The sequence below is a fragment of the Nanorana parkeri genome, unplaced genomic scaffold (assembly GCF_000935625.1).
Source record: "Nanorana parkeri isolate BGI_ZX_2015 unplaced genomic scaffold, ASM93562v1 scaffold415, whole genome shotgun sequence".
Lineage (NCBI taxonomy): Eukaryota > Metazoa > Chordata > Amphibia > Anura > Dicroglossidae > Nanorana > Nanorana parkeri.
Window position 1 is genome coordinate 434,569 of NW_017306683.1, and position 14,522 is coordinate 449,090.

The 14,522-nt window shown below is 37.6% G+C and overlaps 1 protein-coding gene across 2 annotated transcripts in view; it reads left to right on the forward strand.

The window, feature by feature from the left end:
* KCND3 (potassium voltage-gated channel subfamily D member 3) overlaps positions 1–14,522 on the forward strand; it is a 375,874-nt gene that overhangs the window by 352,057 nt on the left and 9,295 nt on the right. Inside the window, exons 5-6 of one of the 2 annotated variants that reach the window (XM_018559764.1) lie at positions 9,411–9,467; positions 12,387–12,634. In XM_018559764.1, the coding sequence (XP_018415266.1) occupies positions 9,411–9,467; positions 12,387–12,634 (305 nt within the window). The remainder of the gene's footprint in view (positions 1–9,410; positions 9,468–12,386; positions 12,635–14,522) is intronic. The other variant, XM_018559765.1, reaches the window with a different exon arrangement.

Sequence of the window (14,522 nt, forward strand, 5' to 3'; positions counted from 1 at the left end):
TTTAGTTTTTTTTTGGGGGGGGGGGGGGGGGGGCGTATAGGGGAAAGGAGCTGTGATTACAGTGCTTCTGTTGTGAACTTTACAATGAATTTCTCCAAATTGCACTACAGATATAGAGGGTTTTTTTAAAGTGCAGTGGTACCTCGGTTCACAAACTTAATTTGTTCCACAATTCTGGTTGCGAAATGAATTGGTCGCAAACCGAATCAAACTGTGATCAGACCGCGATCTCGACTAGAGGAAGCAACGACCAGTGTCAGAGCAGGGAAGATGGCTTTAGTTGTGTTTGTCACCCGATGCAGAGTTCACAAAAATTGCAACATTTTGATTAAATTCCTGTTCTCAAACCGGATTGTTCGCGAACAGAAGCGTTCGTGAACAGAGGTACCACTGTAATTTTACTTTTTCAGAATATGTAAATAATTTAGAGTTAGCTTCGGCTAATCCTTCGGCTCACTTCAGCTGCTAAAGCTCTTCAGTTCAGCTGAACCAAAGGGCTGCTGTATGGGCAATTGCCCGTATAGTACATATCTGGGGTCCTGTGGCACACTGGCATCTTATGGGGGCATCGTTTTACGTACAGACAGGGGCGTAACATTTGTTATTGGAACAATGATAGATGAATGAACATCCTACAGTTATACTGCATGCATCAAGTCCATGTCTGAACTGTTGGTCATATATATATTATGTAGTCTAAAAGTCTAAAATATACACGGTCTGGCCAAAAAAACAAGTAACACACTCTAATATTTTGTTGGACCGCCTTTAGCTTTGACTATGGCATGCATTAAGTGGTGGCATAATTTCTATAAGCTTATGCAATGTCACAGCATTTATTTCTGTCCAGAATTGCATTTGTTTTTCACCAAGATCTTGTAGTGATGATGGGAAAGTGGGACCACTGCCTAATGTCTTCTCCAGCACATATCAAAGATTCTCAAAGGGGTTATTGTCTGGACTGTGCGCAGGCCAATCAATGTGTGAAAATGAGGTCTCATGCTCCCTGAACCACTCTTTTGCAATTTAAGCCTGATGAATACTGGCAATGTCGACTTGGAATATGCCTGTGCCATCAGGGAAGAAAAAAGCCACTTATGGAAAAACCTGGTCATTCAGTATATTCAGGTAGGCAGCTGACCTAATTTTTTTGGCACATAACCTAGACTTGACCAACTGAAGAAACCCAAGGTCATAACACTGCCTAAAATCCAGGTGGTGACTTTTTTTGGCCGGGCAGTGTACATTCTCCAGTACCAATGGCTATAAAAATAGATAATATCCAGTAAGTCTGTCTAGTAGTCTGTTTTCAGTCGTACATCCAGGTCCTTTAGTGAGAAAGGATCATCTCTATTAGGTTTATTCACAAAAGAGTGAAGAGTTTGGAGAAGCCATAAGAAGTGAACAATCTAGGACAACATAGCTGAACTGGAAAGTGAGCTGAATTGGAGAATTTTTCCAGTTCAGCTATGTTGTCCTTGCTTCTCCAAACCCTTTTGTGAATCACCCTGTATGCATCTACAATGTTTTCACCTCTTGATTGCAATTATGTACTTAGCAGTTTCCAATTTTTATATGCATTTTGTAATTTGTCATTTTTAAATAAAACAAATGCATTGTAAATGTTCATCTGTACATTAGTATATGGCATTGACTGTCAATATAATGTTATATGCTGCAAAAAAGCTTCTCTATCTTGTATGTCATATTATTCTTTAACTTTTGCTTCTAATTTGGTACGTTGGAATGTGTTTGCCTGTGTATGAAAATTAATTTCTGTTTTCTATTTTTTCCTTCCCATTACACTAATTTCTTGCCAGAATTATAGTGAATTGGCTATGTGATATTTGCTAGAAAATTGGCTCACTGCTGGTTTGAGATTTGTCTACCGAGAATAAGCAAACCATTTATTTAGACAACAAATATTGGCAGCACTTAGTAGGAAAATTGAATAAAGTACGCATTTAAAGTACATATGGTAATGTAGTGTGTAAACTAATTTCATAACATGCCAGTAAAAGTTTTTTTGCAATACATGCAAATAGATATGCTTTACAGTTTATTTTTTGTTTTTGTTGTCCACCACTGAAAATACAGGAGTAGATATTGTGACAATTCTTTTTTGTAGGATCACCTTTTCTAGGGTAAAAAGACACAGATTGATTAGGGAGAATGCACAAGCAGACTTCACATGAGTGGTTTTCAAACTGACACACAACCAGCTTTGTTATAAATAGTTGCCATTAGCAAAATAACCAGAACATGAATCCTATGCAGTCAGACACCAGCTAACCTTACTATCTGTTGGGGGTATAGACCCAGCCAACTCCAAAGCACACAAGTTTCCAGCAACTTTACTCACACAGTCTTATTGCAGATCTTGCAGGTTAGCTTCCCTTATATCCCTGCTAAGATGCATCCTAATGTATTCCCATGGTATTTCTGGACTATGTTCACACCAGTACGGTCCATTTTAGTGTGGGGGTAAAAAAAAAAAAAAATCACACAATACTGGTGCCCAGTGACTCACCTGCCTCTGGGTATCTTTTCCAGCAACAGTCTGTCCCCCAGTTTGTAAAGGTACCCTATATGAGGTCAATCTAAGCATAAGCTGAAACACAAAAACGCCTGTCAAAAACACTCTGGGTGCTCCAGGAGCCCAAATTTTGAGATGCCACTGCCTAACACGATGAACCCTTTGGGTATAAATTGCTTTTAATCAGATATATGGTAGTTTCAGTTTAGGTCAAAGCAGCAGATGGAGCTCAAGGCTCTTTTCACATGTATACTCGGCAAACCTTAGCTGCTCTGTTGAAAAATGGCTGGGTTTTACTAAGGCCAACAGCCCAAAATTTAATGATTAGAGGAGTGACTCATCTTCCCTCCCTGAAAACTGTTTTCATACAGGACCATATGGAGATTCAATTAGAGAAAGACAGCCTGAAAGTGCACTGCGTCTGCAGTGATTTATTTTAGGAAAACCCATAATTCTCTGTAATCCAGTGTCATAGATTATATGTATAGTAAATGTGCATTGATAAAATAACGATATTGCATACATTGTAAACATTAGCTTTAAAAATGTAAAAATTGAAGTCTGAAGCTTTGATTTTTTTCTTTGTTATGTAGCCCCAGGGACACAACTTTAAAAAGGGTGTGCCCCATGTCCTGATGGCTGCTGCTATTTGTAGAAATCATCTCATGAGTGCCACCAAATCTGCCTCCTCCAAACCTAGTTTGCTTTGCATTGTGGGAAATAATAGTGCAACTTCGATGAATGGAGGACAGAGGAGGAAGGGGCGGGCAAGCAGCATAAGTTTTGCAGACACGTTCACACCGGTAGCAGCTTCTGTTAATCCCCACAGCACCAAAAGATCATTGCCCAAGGGGGATATCCAGGGGCACTTGTGGGAGGATTTTTACAATAAGCAGCAGCCACCAGGACATGGGACACACCTCACTGGAGTTGAGTTATGTCCTTGAGGATGCAAAAAAATATATAAACTTAAGCTTTAAATGCACTGAAAACCATTATATATTCCCTTTTTAAAAAACATTGAAGCAAAGAAAACTAGGAATAAAAAAATAGATGAAAGAGGAGCTTACTGCTAGGGGTCAAAATTCTTAATAAATAATCAGTTATATTACCTAATTATCAACTATTTTCTCATCCAAGGATGACAGAAAAGAGGTCTATTGGTTCCTAAATTTGTCTTAGTCAAGTCTGCTTTCTGCTGTCTTTTTAAATAGAAATACATTTAATCTTGGGAGACTTGCAAAAAAAGACCTTAATGAGCACAATATCTAAAATAGAGGGGTTTAAAGTGTAAAGGTAAAGTGGTTCACGTTAATATATGGGCAGAAATTACAAGAGTATCAAGGATTATAGTACAGTAAGTCAGCGCATAGAAGCTGTGATATGAATGAAATTATGTCAGACAATTTTTGTGGAAAAATTACATCATTGTAACCTTTATGGGTTTATTGAATCCAACATATCTTAAAAAGAATTATTCTCATGACCTTAGATGAACAAAGCTGTAAAACTGTTAAGTGAGTGCAAAAGGCGATGAAGTTTAACAGCCCATTGAAAGCTTTAATCAACTTTTAATAGCATCTGTCAATGCATTTTTATCTAAACTTTCAGACAAACAATATTTAAGTGAAGATATTAAAAAAAATTAAAAATCACAAATAATGTCAATAAAGGAAATGTAGTAGTGGATAAACCACCAGTGACTGACTGAACTCTGCGTGCCATCTCAGTATGCTATAACCATAAACCTCCAGGGATGTTGAATAAGAATCGAGCTTCATTGAATGTCAACAATATTTTTGAATCTAAGTGTATTAGCTGAACAAGGTTCTGAAATTCTGGAAGCTTAAATGTAGGCTTTTCTAAATGTAGGCTTTTCTCACAAAGGGGCTACATAGAAAAAAATGACATAACTTCTATCATCAAGCCTACAGGTATAAGTTATCATTTTTCTTATCTTTCTCATATCTCCAAACAGGGGATTTGCATAAATAGATTTAGATAATGGTATATTAAGTGCAGGGTGGGCATTTTGCAAATGCAAAATTAATTTGCATTCTGCTAAACACATTTTTTTCTCTCTAGGATGGTATAGATAATCCCTTAATATGGATATTGTAAAATACATTGGCAATAGAAATCCTGGTGGGGAACTTATCAGCCAAAATTAATTTGGATACATTAAATGGATTAGAGATCTTTTTTTTTTATATAATGGTTAGTTTAAGAAAAGTAGACGTTAATCTTGAGATATTTAGTGGTAACTTTACTCACAGTGTATGTCAGGGTAAATGCTCTACATCTCAGCAATACATGCACATTATACCTCCTATGTCCTGTTGGCTTGTTGACAACACACAGTAGTTTTGTGGACTGATTAGTGTCAGCACTGCCCAGTTTCAATTGACTAAACTATTTTATCATGCCCCTTCTTTCCATATCTACAACATAAGTACTATCTATAGTCCAAGATAACAACTAGCTCATAAGGATCCTTGATAAAACACAGGAAGCATGCATAAGACACAGCACAACCCCGAATTTTTGACAATCAACAGGTATTTTTTGCATTTATCAAACAGATATAAAAATATATATTTTATAGTATATGTGGCAGACCAAAAGAAAGCAAATAAGTCTCTGGTTAGGCTTTACATACACTTTAAAGTTCATTCCAGGCAAAATTGAAAACTGACAGATAAAATGCAAACTGTAAATGCAATCTACTTTCTTAAGGCTTAAGTTTTCTATCTAGCTGAAAAGCCCTAGTCTACCCCTCTATCTTTGTCTGTTATCTTGGGATTTGGGAGTCCCTTTTGCTTACCTGTTTGGGAATAGCTTTTATGTCCAACTCGTGCATCTGTGCTTCCTCTCCCAAGTGGCTCTTCTCCCCCTTGAGGCACCCCAGGTGTATTTTATGCTTTTTTTTTTCACTTACCATTTTTTAATTTCTGGCTGGTCATGTGATGCACTGGGTCCTTTTTTCCTGTGGTCTTCTTCTGGTATATGGCAGTCCTGGATGATGCAGAATGTGACACTGAAGTGGTAACATCAGTGCAGCTAACTGCATCAATATACTGTGAGTGCAGGGTAGTGGGGCCATGACATAGTTTTTTCTTGGTCTTCCCGGGCTGAAGTCTTTACTATGGTGATTAGTGGGAGAAGGGCCCACTTACACTACCGTAGTGGTTTGTGGAAAGTATGCCCCATTCCATTCTGGGTCAAGGAAAGATCATTGATATAAGGGTTACTTATCTTAAAGATGAGAGAAAAGGCTTTACTCATCCCACCCCACTGGCTTTCCTGAGTGACATTTGTGCCCAAACTTTGTAGATATTTTTTTATTTGGGGTGGTGTTTCAAGAGTGGATTTTAATAAGTCTCCAAATTAATGTACTTGTTTTATAGCATCTACAGAAATTTTTAGCTTTGCTAAATTTTTTAGAGTTTCTTTCTTTGTACTGCAGCAAATAAGAAATATCTATACGAAGACCTGATTTTGTTTATACCAAAGCAACTAATGTTGAATAAGAATATTACTTTTTGTATATAGAGCACATAGTTGTTATAAAGGGTTTCAAAGGTGAATCCAGTTTGAAATTCAGCAAACCCAAACACAGCAGTGAATTTCCTGAAAATCTATGCAGGACGAATCCTGTTAGTAAACTCTGGCCATTTTTAGGAGAAATAGGTAAACTACTGTTCATAAAAAGGCATAGAAAACTGGGACCAGCTATGGGGGACCAATGAAAACAAATTTAAAATTTTGCCATGGCTTACAAACAGTAGCAACACCCTAATCTGATTAATTTTAGTTTACAGTAATAGCTTTGAACAGCAGAGAGAAACCGGTCAGTTGCTCACCGAGTATGTCCCTGTTCTTGCTGATGCAAAACTGTTCTGACACTGGCCAATTTCTACCAAACTCTATTTAAGATAATTAAGAGACCACAGATGATACAACAGTGTAAAAGTGGCCAGCAGCAGGACATTTTAATGAGGAAGAATTGGCTAAAATGTACCATAGAAAAGAGCACAGGAAGGGGTTTTACTGCAAAAATATTGCAAAAGATACAGCAGTGTTACATTTGCCAACTGCAGTACAATTTAATCAGTAAAAATCAGCCTAACAGATATATGCCTAACTTTTATTGGGTGCTTTAGGTCCACACTGTCCTTGTATTTAGTTTTGTTTGTTTGTTTTTTTGGGGGGGAGGGACAGCTCCACAAACAGATAGTCAGTAACAAATTAATTTTAAAACAAGTTAATTTTAAAAAAGGCCCTATCAACTTAAAATACACATCAGAAATACCCCAAGAGAAATGTAAACCCAAAAATACCACACGAAACAAAAGCCCACTTTTTACATTTTGTTGCAAAAAAATGAAAATAAAAGCACTTAAACCTAAAATAAAGTCCCTACCAAAAAGAAAATCAAAACCAGTTTACCCACAAAATAAATGATACCACCCCTCTTATACAAAATACCATTTTTGTTTAAAGGGAAGCCTTGCAAAAAATAAAATGTTAGCTTTCCCTACAGCATCTTCCAATAGAGTGACACTGTGGCTGCTCTTTGCCCCCAACATTTATAGTGACGGGGCTTGCTTATTGAAAAGCCAGCTTCCTGGCTTTTCTAAACTAAGCTCTAAGCTTACTGGCCATTGTTCAAAGGCTATGTAGTGTTTTATGGTTAAACACATTTTCCTGGGTGAATCTGCACTTAAATTTGATAGGGCCACGAATCTCAAACCCACAAGATTCGCCTCAAACCCATGGTAGCAATGAACTGGAACTGCATCACTAGGTAAAAGCTACCACTCATATAATTATCCACATATGGCCAGAATAATAGTGATGTTGACCTAAGCCCTTGTATCTTTACAGGACTGACAAAATGTTCTTCTCTTGTATAAACAAACATTTGCATTTGTAAACCAAAGAAAGAGTCAATCTATTGAAACTGATAGCTAAGAAGTTAAATCATTTCCCTACTCAAAACAGATTCTAATTTTCTCTACTGCCAAGAAGAATTTAATGAAGTAGAGCAATATCAGTCTCTAAACTCTAATGCTGACAATATAGCAATTTCTAAAAATGTCAACCATGTTCAACTAGCCATTATCACTGCCATATATATATATAAATAGAGAAACTGCTGGTGCATTGATCCATTTTGTTATTGTGATCGAAAGCTGGTTGAAAGTGTTTTTATAATTGTCATAAAATGGATGTGATCAACATAAATATAAGACAGTATCCTGAATATTTCAATCAATCTTTATTCAGAGTAATAGTCTTATGTTCTACCATATAAAAAGTAATGTTTTACTTCCGCATTTGCTTGCTTCCACATTTTAATTGCTGTATACAGATGGGTAACAGCATCCTCTAGTGGACATTTGTATATAGACATATGTGATTCATTTTGAGGACTGTTGAATCAAGTTAAAATTAGTTGACCCCTATTTTGCATAAAAGCAGAGATTCTTAGCATATGTTGCAATACATGTTCATTTTGGCCAGTAGTATCGAGGTGATCGCTCTCTGGCCAGTCCCTACTCTACTTTGCAGAATGCCAAATACTTGTTAGCTCATAACATACAGTACTTTAATGGAAATAAAATGCCAATATGAGACAAACTGACACAGTTGGACCCAGGTCTGGTCAATGACCTGCACTATGCAGTAGGACTGAAAGAATGTTTGTGCTCAAATCTCTATAACTCATATATAAATAACACATGGCATGCTAGAGTGGTGTAACCACATGGTAATATACAAAATTCCCATCTAGGCCTATGCAGACTGAGTTAAGCTCAGCTTTAGAGAGATTAATATTTTTATTAGGGCAGACCTGACAATTTCTCCTACAGTAGGTGTAAATGTGTTGCACAATACTTCATCAGTTACATAATAATCAGTGCACAGCTACACCACGGCTGCATATTGTTTCTACATCTGTAAGTAAATATGCCATATAGAATATCATAAATATGCCAGTCTTGCAATGATCTTATGTACCATAATGTTTCCTGATGTGTCATAGTGGGCACAAGAAGCCCTTCCACCACAACATACATGAGGGGTAAAGTATAAGAACAAATAGTAGTACTGATATTGGTGCTGGTTCTAGCTTGTAGTAGAATAATGATAGCAAGAATTAAACTAGTTGCTAGAAAAAACATTTATAATGGTCTTGACTTTGGTTTTTATAAATTAGGTCCAAGGACTAGTATCCCAACGGGGACAATTCTCAAACCAACACTTGTTTTCATCATTTATGAAATTTTCTATGAATCATAACTATTTTTTGAGAACAAGGAGACTAATTTATTACAAGTATTTAACGGAGCTACAGTGGGAGGACTGCATAGGCTCACTTCAGGGAAAGGAGTAAGTATAAGACACATTAAATGCACTCACCTAGAATGTGCATCAGACCATTAACCAGCAATTAAGTTGGCCATACAGCAGCAAGTTAAATAGCAAAACTTTCAATTCAGAACAGACAGTATAGTATAACTACACTAATTATCTTCATAAACAGACTGGATATTTACCTAATATATTCATGCAATTCAAGAATTCCAAAATTAAGCTTGACACATCTTCTTATATACTGTCGGTTAAAAAAGCTGAAAATGACAATTATACATTTCAGGTCTTAATTAACAATCTGATCATGTATTTCTAATTTGAATATGTATTCCCTCCCACTGAAAAAAAGTAACTGATTAAGGTGTTTCTCAGAAGAGTCTCATTGTTCTCTAAAAACTGGCATGTGCAATATGGAATGTTGGAGCTGAGGAATGGAATGCTGGAATGTACAACCAATCGTGTTCTTATCTTTTGTTGGCATGTTATCCTGTAGGGATTGTCCTATCTTGTGGATGATTCCCTGTTATCTGTACAGACTTCCACTATGAAGGTACTTATTTTCTTTTTCAATACATGTCTCTTGAATAAAGATGGGTAAATTCACAGGTTTAGTCTTCCTAGTTTTCATTAGCGCTAGCTATAGAAAACAAATGTGTCATTGGCTATTATCCAGTAAACAAACATGAATAAAGTGTTTGTTTCGATTTAGTGTTGAGAGACAATGAAGGTGAACTGCAGTTGCTACATGCATTGGTGCTGTAGACTTTATTCAATTTGTGGTACCTATGAATGGTTCTCTCACATGGGAGATGTATCTAGTTTGCACTGTCAAGTGACTGCATACATGGCCTAAAAATACTATACATGAACCAGTGAAAATGCCCACTCTTGGTTTTCACTTGCTTACTTTGCTTACATACATCCCTGGTATGTGCTGTATTTGTCTGTCTCCTGTACCGGATCCAACCTGCTTAGAAGAGCGTTTTGTATAAAAATATCTGTTTACCAGCATGTTAGGTATGAAAATCCAATGAGCCAGAAAGTCAATAAAATATTGCTCGTTCCTTTTTATGCCCTTTCTATTGCCAATGAAAACAGATTTTATAGTGACTCTTGAAAAATGTCTGCTGGCTCTTAGTCTGCCACTCTCTTGATGTACCCTTAGACATAAGATGACAACAGGAAGATCTGATCACTGAACAATCATTCTATAAACCAGGGGTATGCAACCTTGACTGCCTGTGGGTACCAGAGTCTTGCAATGCTGCATGGGACTTGTAGTTCCACAACAGCTGGAGTGCCGGGGTTGCCTACCCCTGCCTCAAATCAATCCGATCATAGTAAATAGGCATTATTACTTTGGCCAAGCTTACGTTTTGTGGTCTGTGCAGACTTAGCTTAAAGTGTATCTAAACCCAAGAGCAATCATGTAATATATTGTAGCTTACCAGTCCTTAGACATAGTAGCTGCTTTAGATTTCTTTGTTAAAGCTTTTTTCACTTTGTTTTCACCTGCTGATCTGACAAGTAGCACACTTCCATTGAGGGTGCAATGCTCACTCACCGTACTTCATCTATGAAGGAGTGGCATTGTCACCATAGGACAGGAAGTGTTAGTTACGGAACACTTTTTTCCCTTTCTTTTTCGCCATAACATGGGAGGGGGTCATTCTGTGGTCCGCAGAGAGAACGGTGAACAATGCTAACTGATAACAGTGCATCAAAACCGAAATCACAGGTTGTTGTCGGGAGCTATCAAAATTGCTGGTAGGATCAACAGGTTTGTTTTGCACTTATGGAACAGATATAACAAAATGATTTTAATAATCCACACAAAACACCGCTCACATTCCCAGATCATTTCTCAACCATGACTAGAGTCCAGGTGCAGGCAAGAAACACGCCATTGCTTATAGCAACACAGATTCAAAAAATGCTGCACTTCACGGGTCTCCGCTGGAATAAGTTCTTTATTCAAGGAGCAAAAATGCAACTTCCATTCCTCCCCATATGTCCTCAAACTCTAACATGTTTCATCATTACAGCTTACTCATATATCTGTGAGTTACTCAGATCTCTATGAGTAATCTGTAATGGTGAGATGCGTTAGTGTTTAAGGACATATGGGGAGGAATGGAAGGTGTGTTTTTGCTTCTTAAATAAAGATTTTATTTGCAGCCGGGACCTATGGAGTGCAGTATTTTTCAATTTTGTGTTAAAATTATTTGAATGGTATATTTAACAGACAAAGTAAATTCACCACGTTCATTGTTAGGGTTAACATACAATTTTGTTTTGGCCTTATTTTGGGGGAACAATGAGGACCACCTATAGAAATTTGTTGTGCATGAGGAATTTTTACTCCAAGATTAGTTAGCCTGGGATATCTGCACACAAGTGGTGGTGGTGGTGGTGGTGGTGGTGGTGGTGGTGGGGAATGCCATAAACATGTGACCAGCTAAATCAGGAGACAGTCATCTTATAGCTATGGGTACCAAACTATGTATTGCTTTTTCCACTTCTTGAACCTACAGCTTCATAACAGTAATACTGCACAGTTGGCAGAAAAAAAGTTATAGAAGTGCTGGAGAGAGGAAATGTTCTGCAGGTTTTATTTTTCCAATAATCTGAGAGTTTACTTTATTTGTTAAATTAAAAATAATGTCAGCGTATTACAAATCCAAAAGTATACTCATACAAGACAAAGGTTATCGCAATTTTTAGTTTTGTTCTTGCCATAAAAGAGTATACTGCAATCTTATTGGTGTTATAGTTACAATGTAATAACTTTCCTTTCTAAATTGCCACCAGAAACTATATCTGAATCTTAGAATTCCATTAAGGTGTTGTAAACCTGATGTTTTGTATGACAGTAAAAATAAAGGCTATAGTTATGCGGTAATGCTTTAAAATACTTAACCTTTTATGAATATCAAACATAAGCCAAGGTGGACAAGTTGTTCCAAATGCTACATTTCTGTGCTTTTCCCAAGCTTATGTTTGGTATTATATTTAGCAATAAAAGCAGCAAATAATACAAATTCTTTGACAGGCTATCACTAAGTGTACAGGGCATGCTGTAGTAAACCTGTGTCAACTTTTCCTCTGCTCTTTTCAGTATAGACTAAGCTGGGGGGAACTGGTGGTCCTGAGTAATGTATACTCTACAGGGATCTCAGATATACTGCAGATGGGCACCTGGCTTCAGACATACAGTAGATTAAGCTCAATTAGACTAGTGCTCTTTAGTGGTATCTTGATGAGGTTCACCATCCATCTACAGAATCACCATGCTCCCTTTATGTGGTTCAAAGGAAGTCTAATAGGTCTATCCGTTCAGGGTAATATTGCTTGAATGTAAATTGAACGAGAAGTGAAAATACACAGGTTCACTTAAGAATGCTTTTGCACACTGGCCTCAAGACAATGTATTGCATTTCTAATACATACATATTTATATTATCCACAGAATCACGAATTCATGGATGAACAGATGTTTGAACAGAACTGCAGGGAGGGATCCATGCAGAATTACCCATCCAGCCGTAGCCCATCATTGTCCAGTCATCACGGACTTACTACATCCTGCTGCTCTCGACGGAACAAGAAGACAACGCACCTCCCCAATTCCAATGTGCCCGCCACAAGGCTACGTAGCATGCAGGAGCTCAGCACTATTCACATACAATGTGGTGATCAACCATCGCTAACTACAAGGTATGGCTATGCACAGTAAACATTTAATAGGAAATATTATTGCTGACCTACATGAAGGAGAAATCTCCAATTGTCTGTATTAAAGCGGACCTTTACACTGCAGCATTGTAAAAAAAAAAAAAAAAAACATTCCCATAACCATTAATAAACCATAAACACATTAGACTCATTAAAAAGCTGTTTTTTCATTTTGAAATACCTTTTTTTATCTTTAAAATTCGGCGCTGCAATGCAGCGAGTGGCCATGTTTGCTGTGGGAAAAGCTGCTCCTTCTGTGCCCTCTTCTTTCGTCATCCAGGAAAAGGCAAAAAAGCCATTTTCTTTCTTTTTTTTCTTGAACGAGATCTCATTTCAATGACAAAGCAATCCCAGGATGCATTTCGTTGGCACACTGAACTACTTTGCACCTGGAAAGCAGCAAGTGAATACTCTGCATGTGTAAGTATCTCAGTATAACAACATTTTACACCTGACATGTCTCTGTTGTTATTAACCCCTTCATGACTGAGGCCTTTTTTTTCTTTTCATTTTGCACCCATGTTATATTCCACATTTTAGGCCTGAAAATTATTTAAAACCCCCAAACATTATATATTTTCTGAAAGCCAAGACCCTTTAGAATAAAATGGTGGCAGTTGCAAATTTGTATGTTGCACAATATTAGCACAACTCCTTATCAAACCCCAACATTTAGTGAAAAATGCACTTAAATGCCCCAAAAACACAATAAAATACCCATTTGTTTAATAAAATATAAAAGATGAGGTTACAACAAGTAAATAGATACTCAACATCCCAGGTTAAAAATTGCGTGCATCCGTGAAACGGCGACACTATTCAGTTTCCCAAAAAGTCCATAGGGGACGCTTTAAAAGCCCCCACAGGTCATTAGTTTAGAGATACCCAAAAATACTGGCCCTAGAATTATTGCTTGCACTCCAGCTTGTGCGGCGATATCCAACATGTGTAGTGCGTTCATCGGTTTCATATGTAGGCACACCTGACGTGTCTTTACGTGAACACGCGCATGCTCGCTGGGGCAGGGGACTTTAAGAAATGTTTTTTTAATGATTTTTACATTATTTTATTTAATGTTAATTTTAAAAACTTATTTTTTTTTCTTTAATTGCTATCACATAGGGGGGCTTACAAGCCCCATGTGATAGCAAATGGTGGTGACAGGTACTCTTTAAGGTGATGCTGGGGGTCCAGCATCACCTTTACACTCTCAACAAGCTATTGAAGTGCAGATCACACTTCAATAGCTTATAGCTGGGCTTCAGGAGCCCAGCACTGACAGCTATGGGACCTGAAGTGATGCAAGCCAGTCCCCGGCCTGTTAGGAGGGGCAACGGAGCACAGGAAACACGGGGGGGTTGTCAGTGGGGGTGTCGGGCAGGGGGGACCCATTCACCGGCCCATAGAAGCGATCTGGCGGCGGCTGAGCCGCCAGAATTGCTTCTACTGTAAAGCTAACATTCGGCTTTACAAGTTTAACCCCTTCATGACTGAGGCCCTTTTTTCAATTTTTGCACCCATGTTATATTCCACATTTTAGGCCTGAAAATGACGTAAAACCCCCCAACATTATATATTTTCTGAATGCCAAGACCCTATAGAATAAAATGGTGGTAGTTGAAAATTTTTATGTTGCGCAATATTAGCGCAACTCCTTATTAAACCCCAAAATTTAGTGACAAATTTAATTAAATGCCCCAAAACACAACAAATTACCAATTTTTAAAATGACATATAAAAGATGAGGTTACAACGAGTAAAACGATACCCAACATGCCCAGTTTACAGATTGCGTGCGACCGTGAAACGGCGAAAAACTGCAGTACCCCAAAAAGTCAATAAAAGACACTTTAAAAGCCCCCACAGGTCA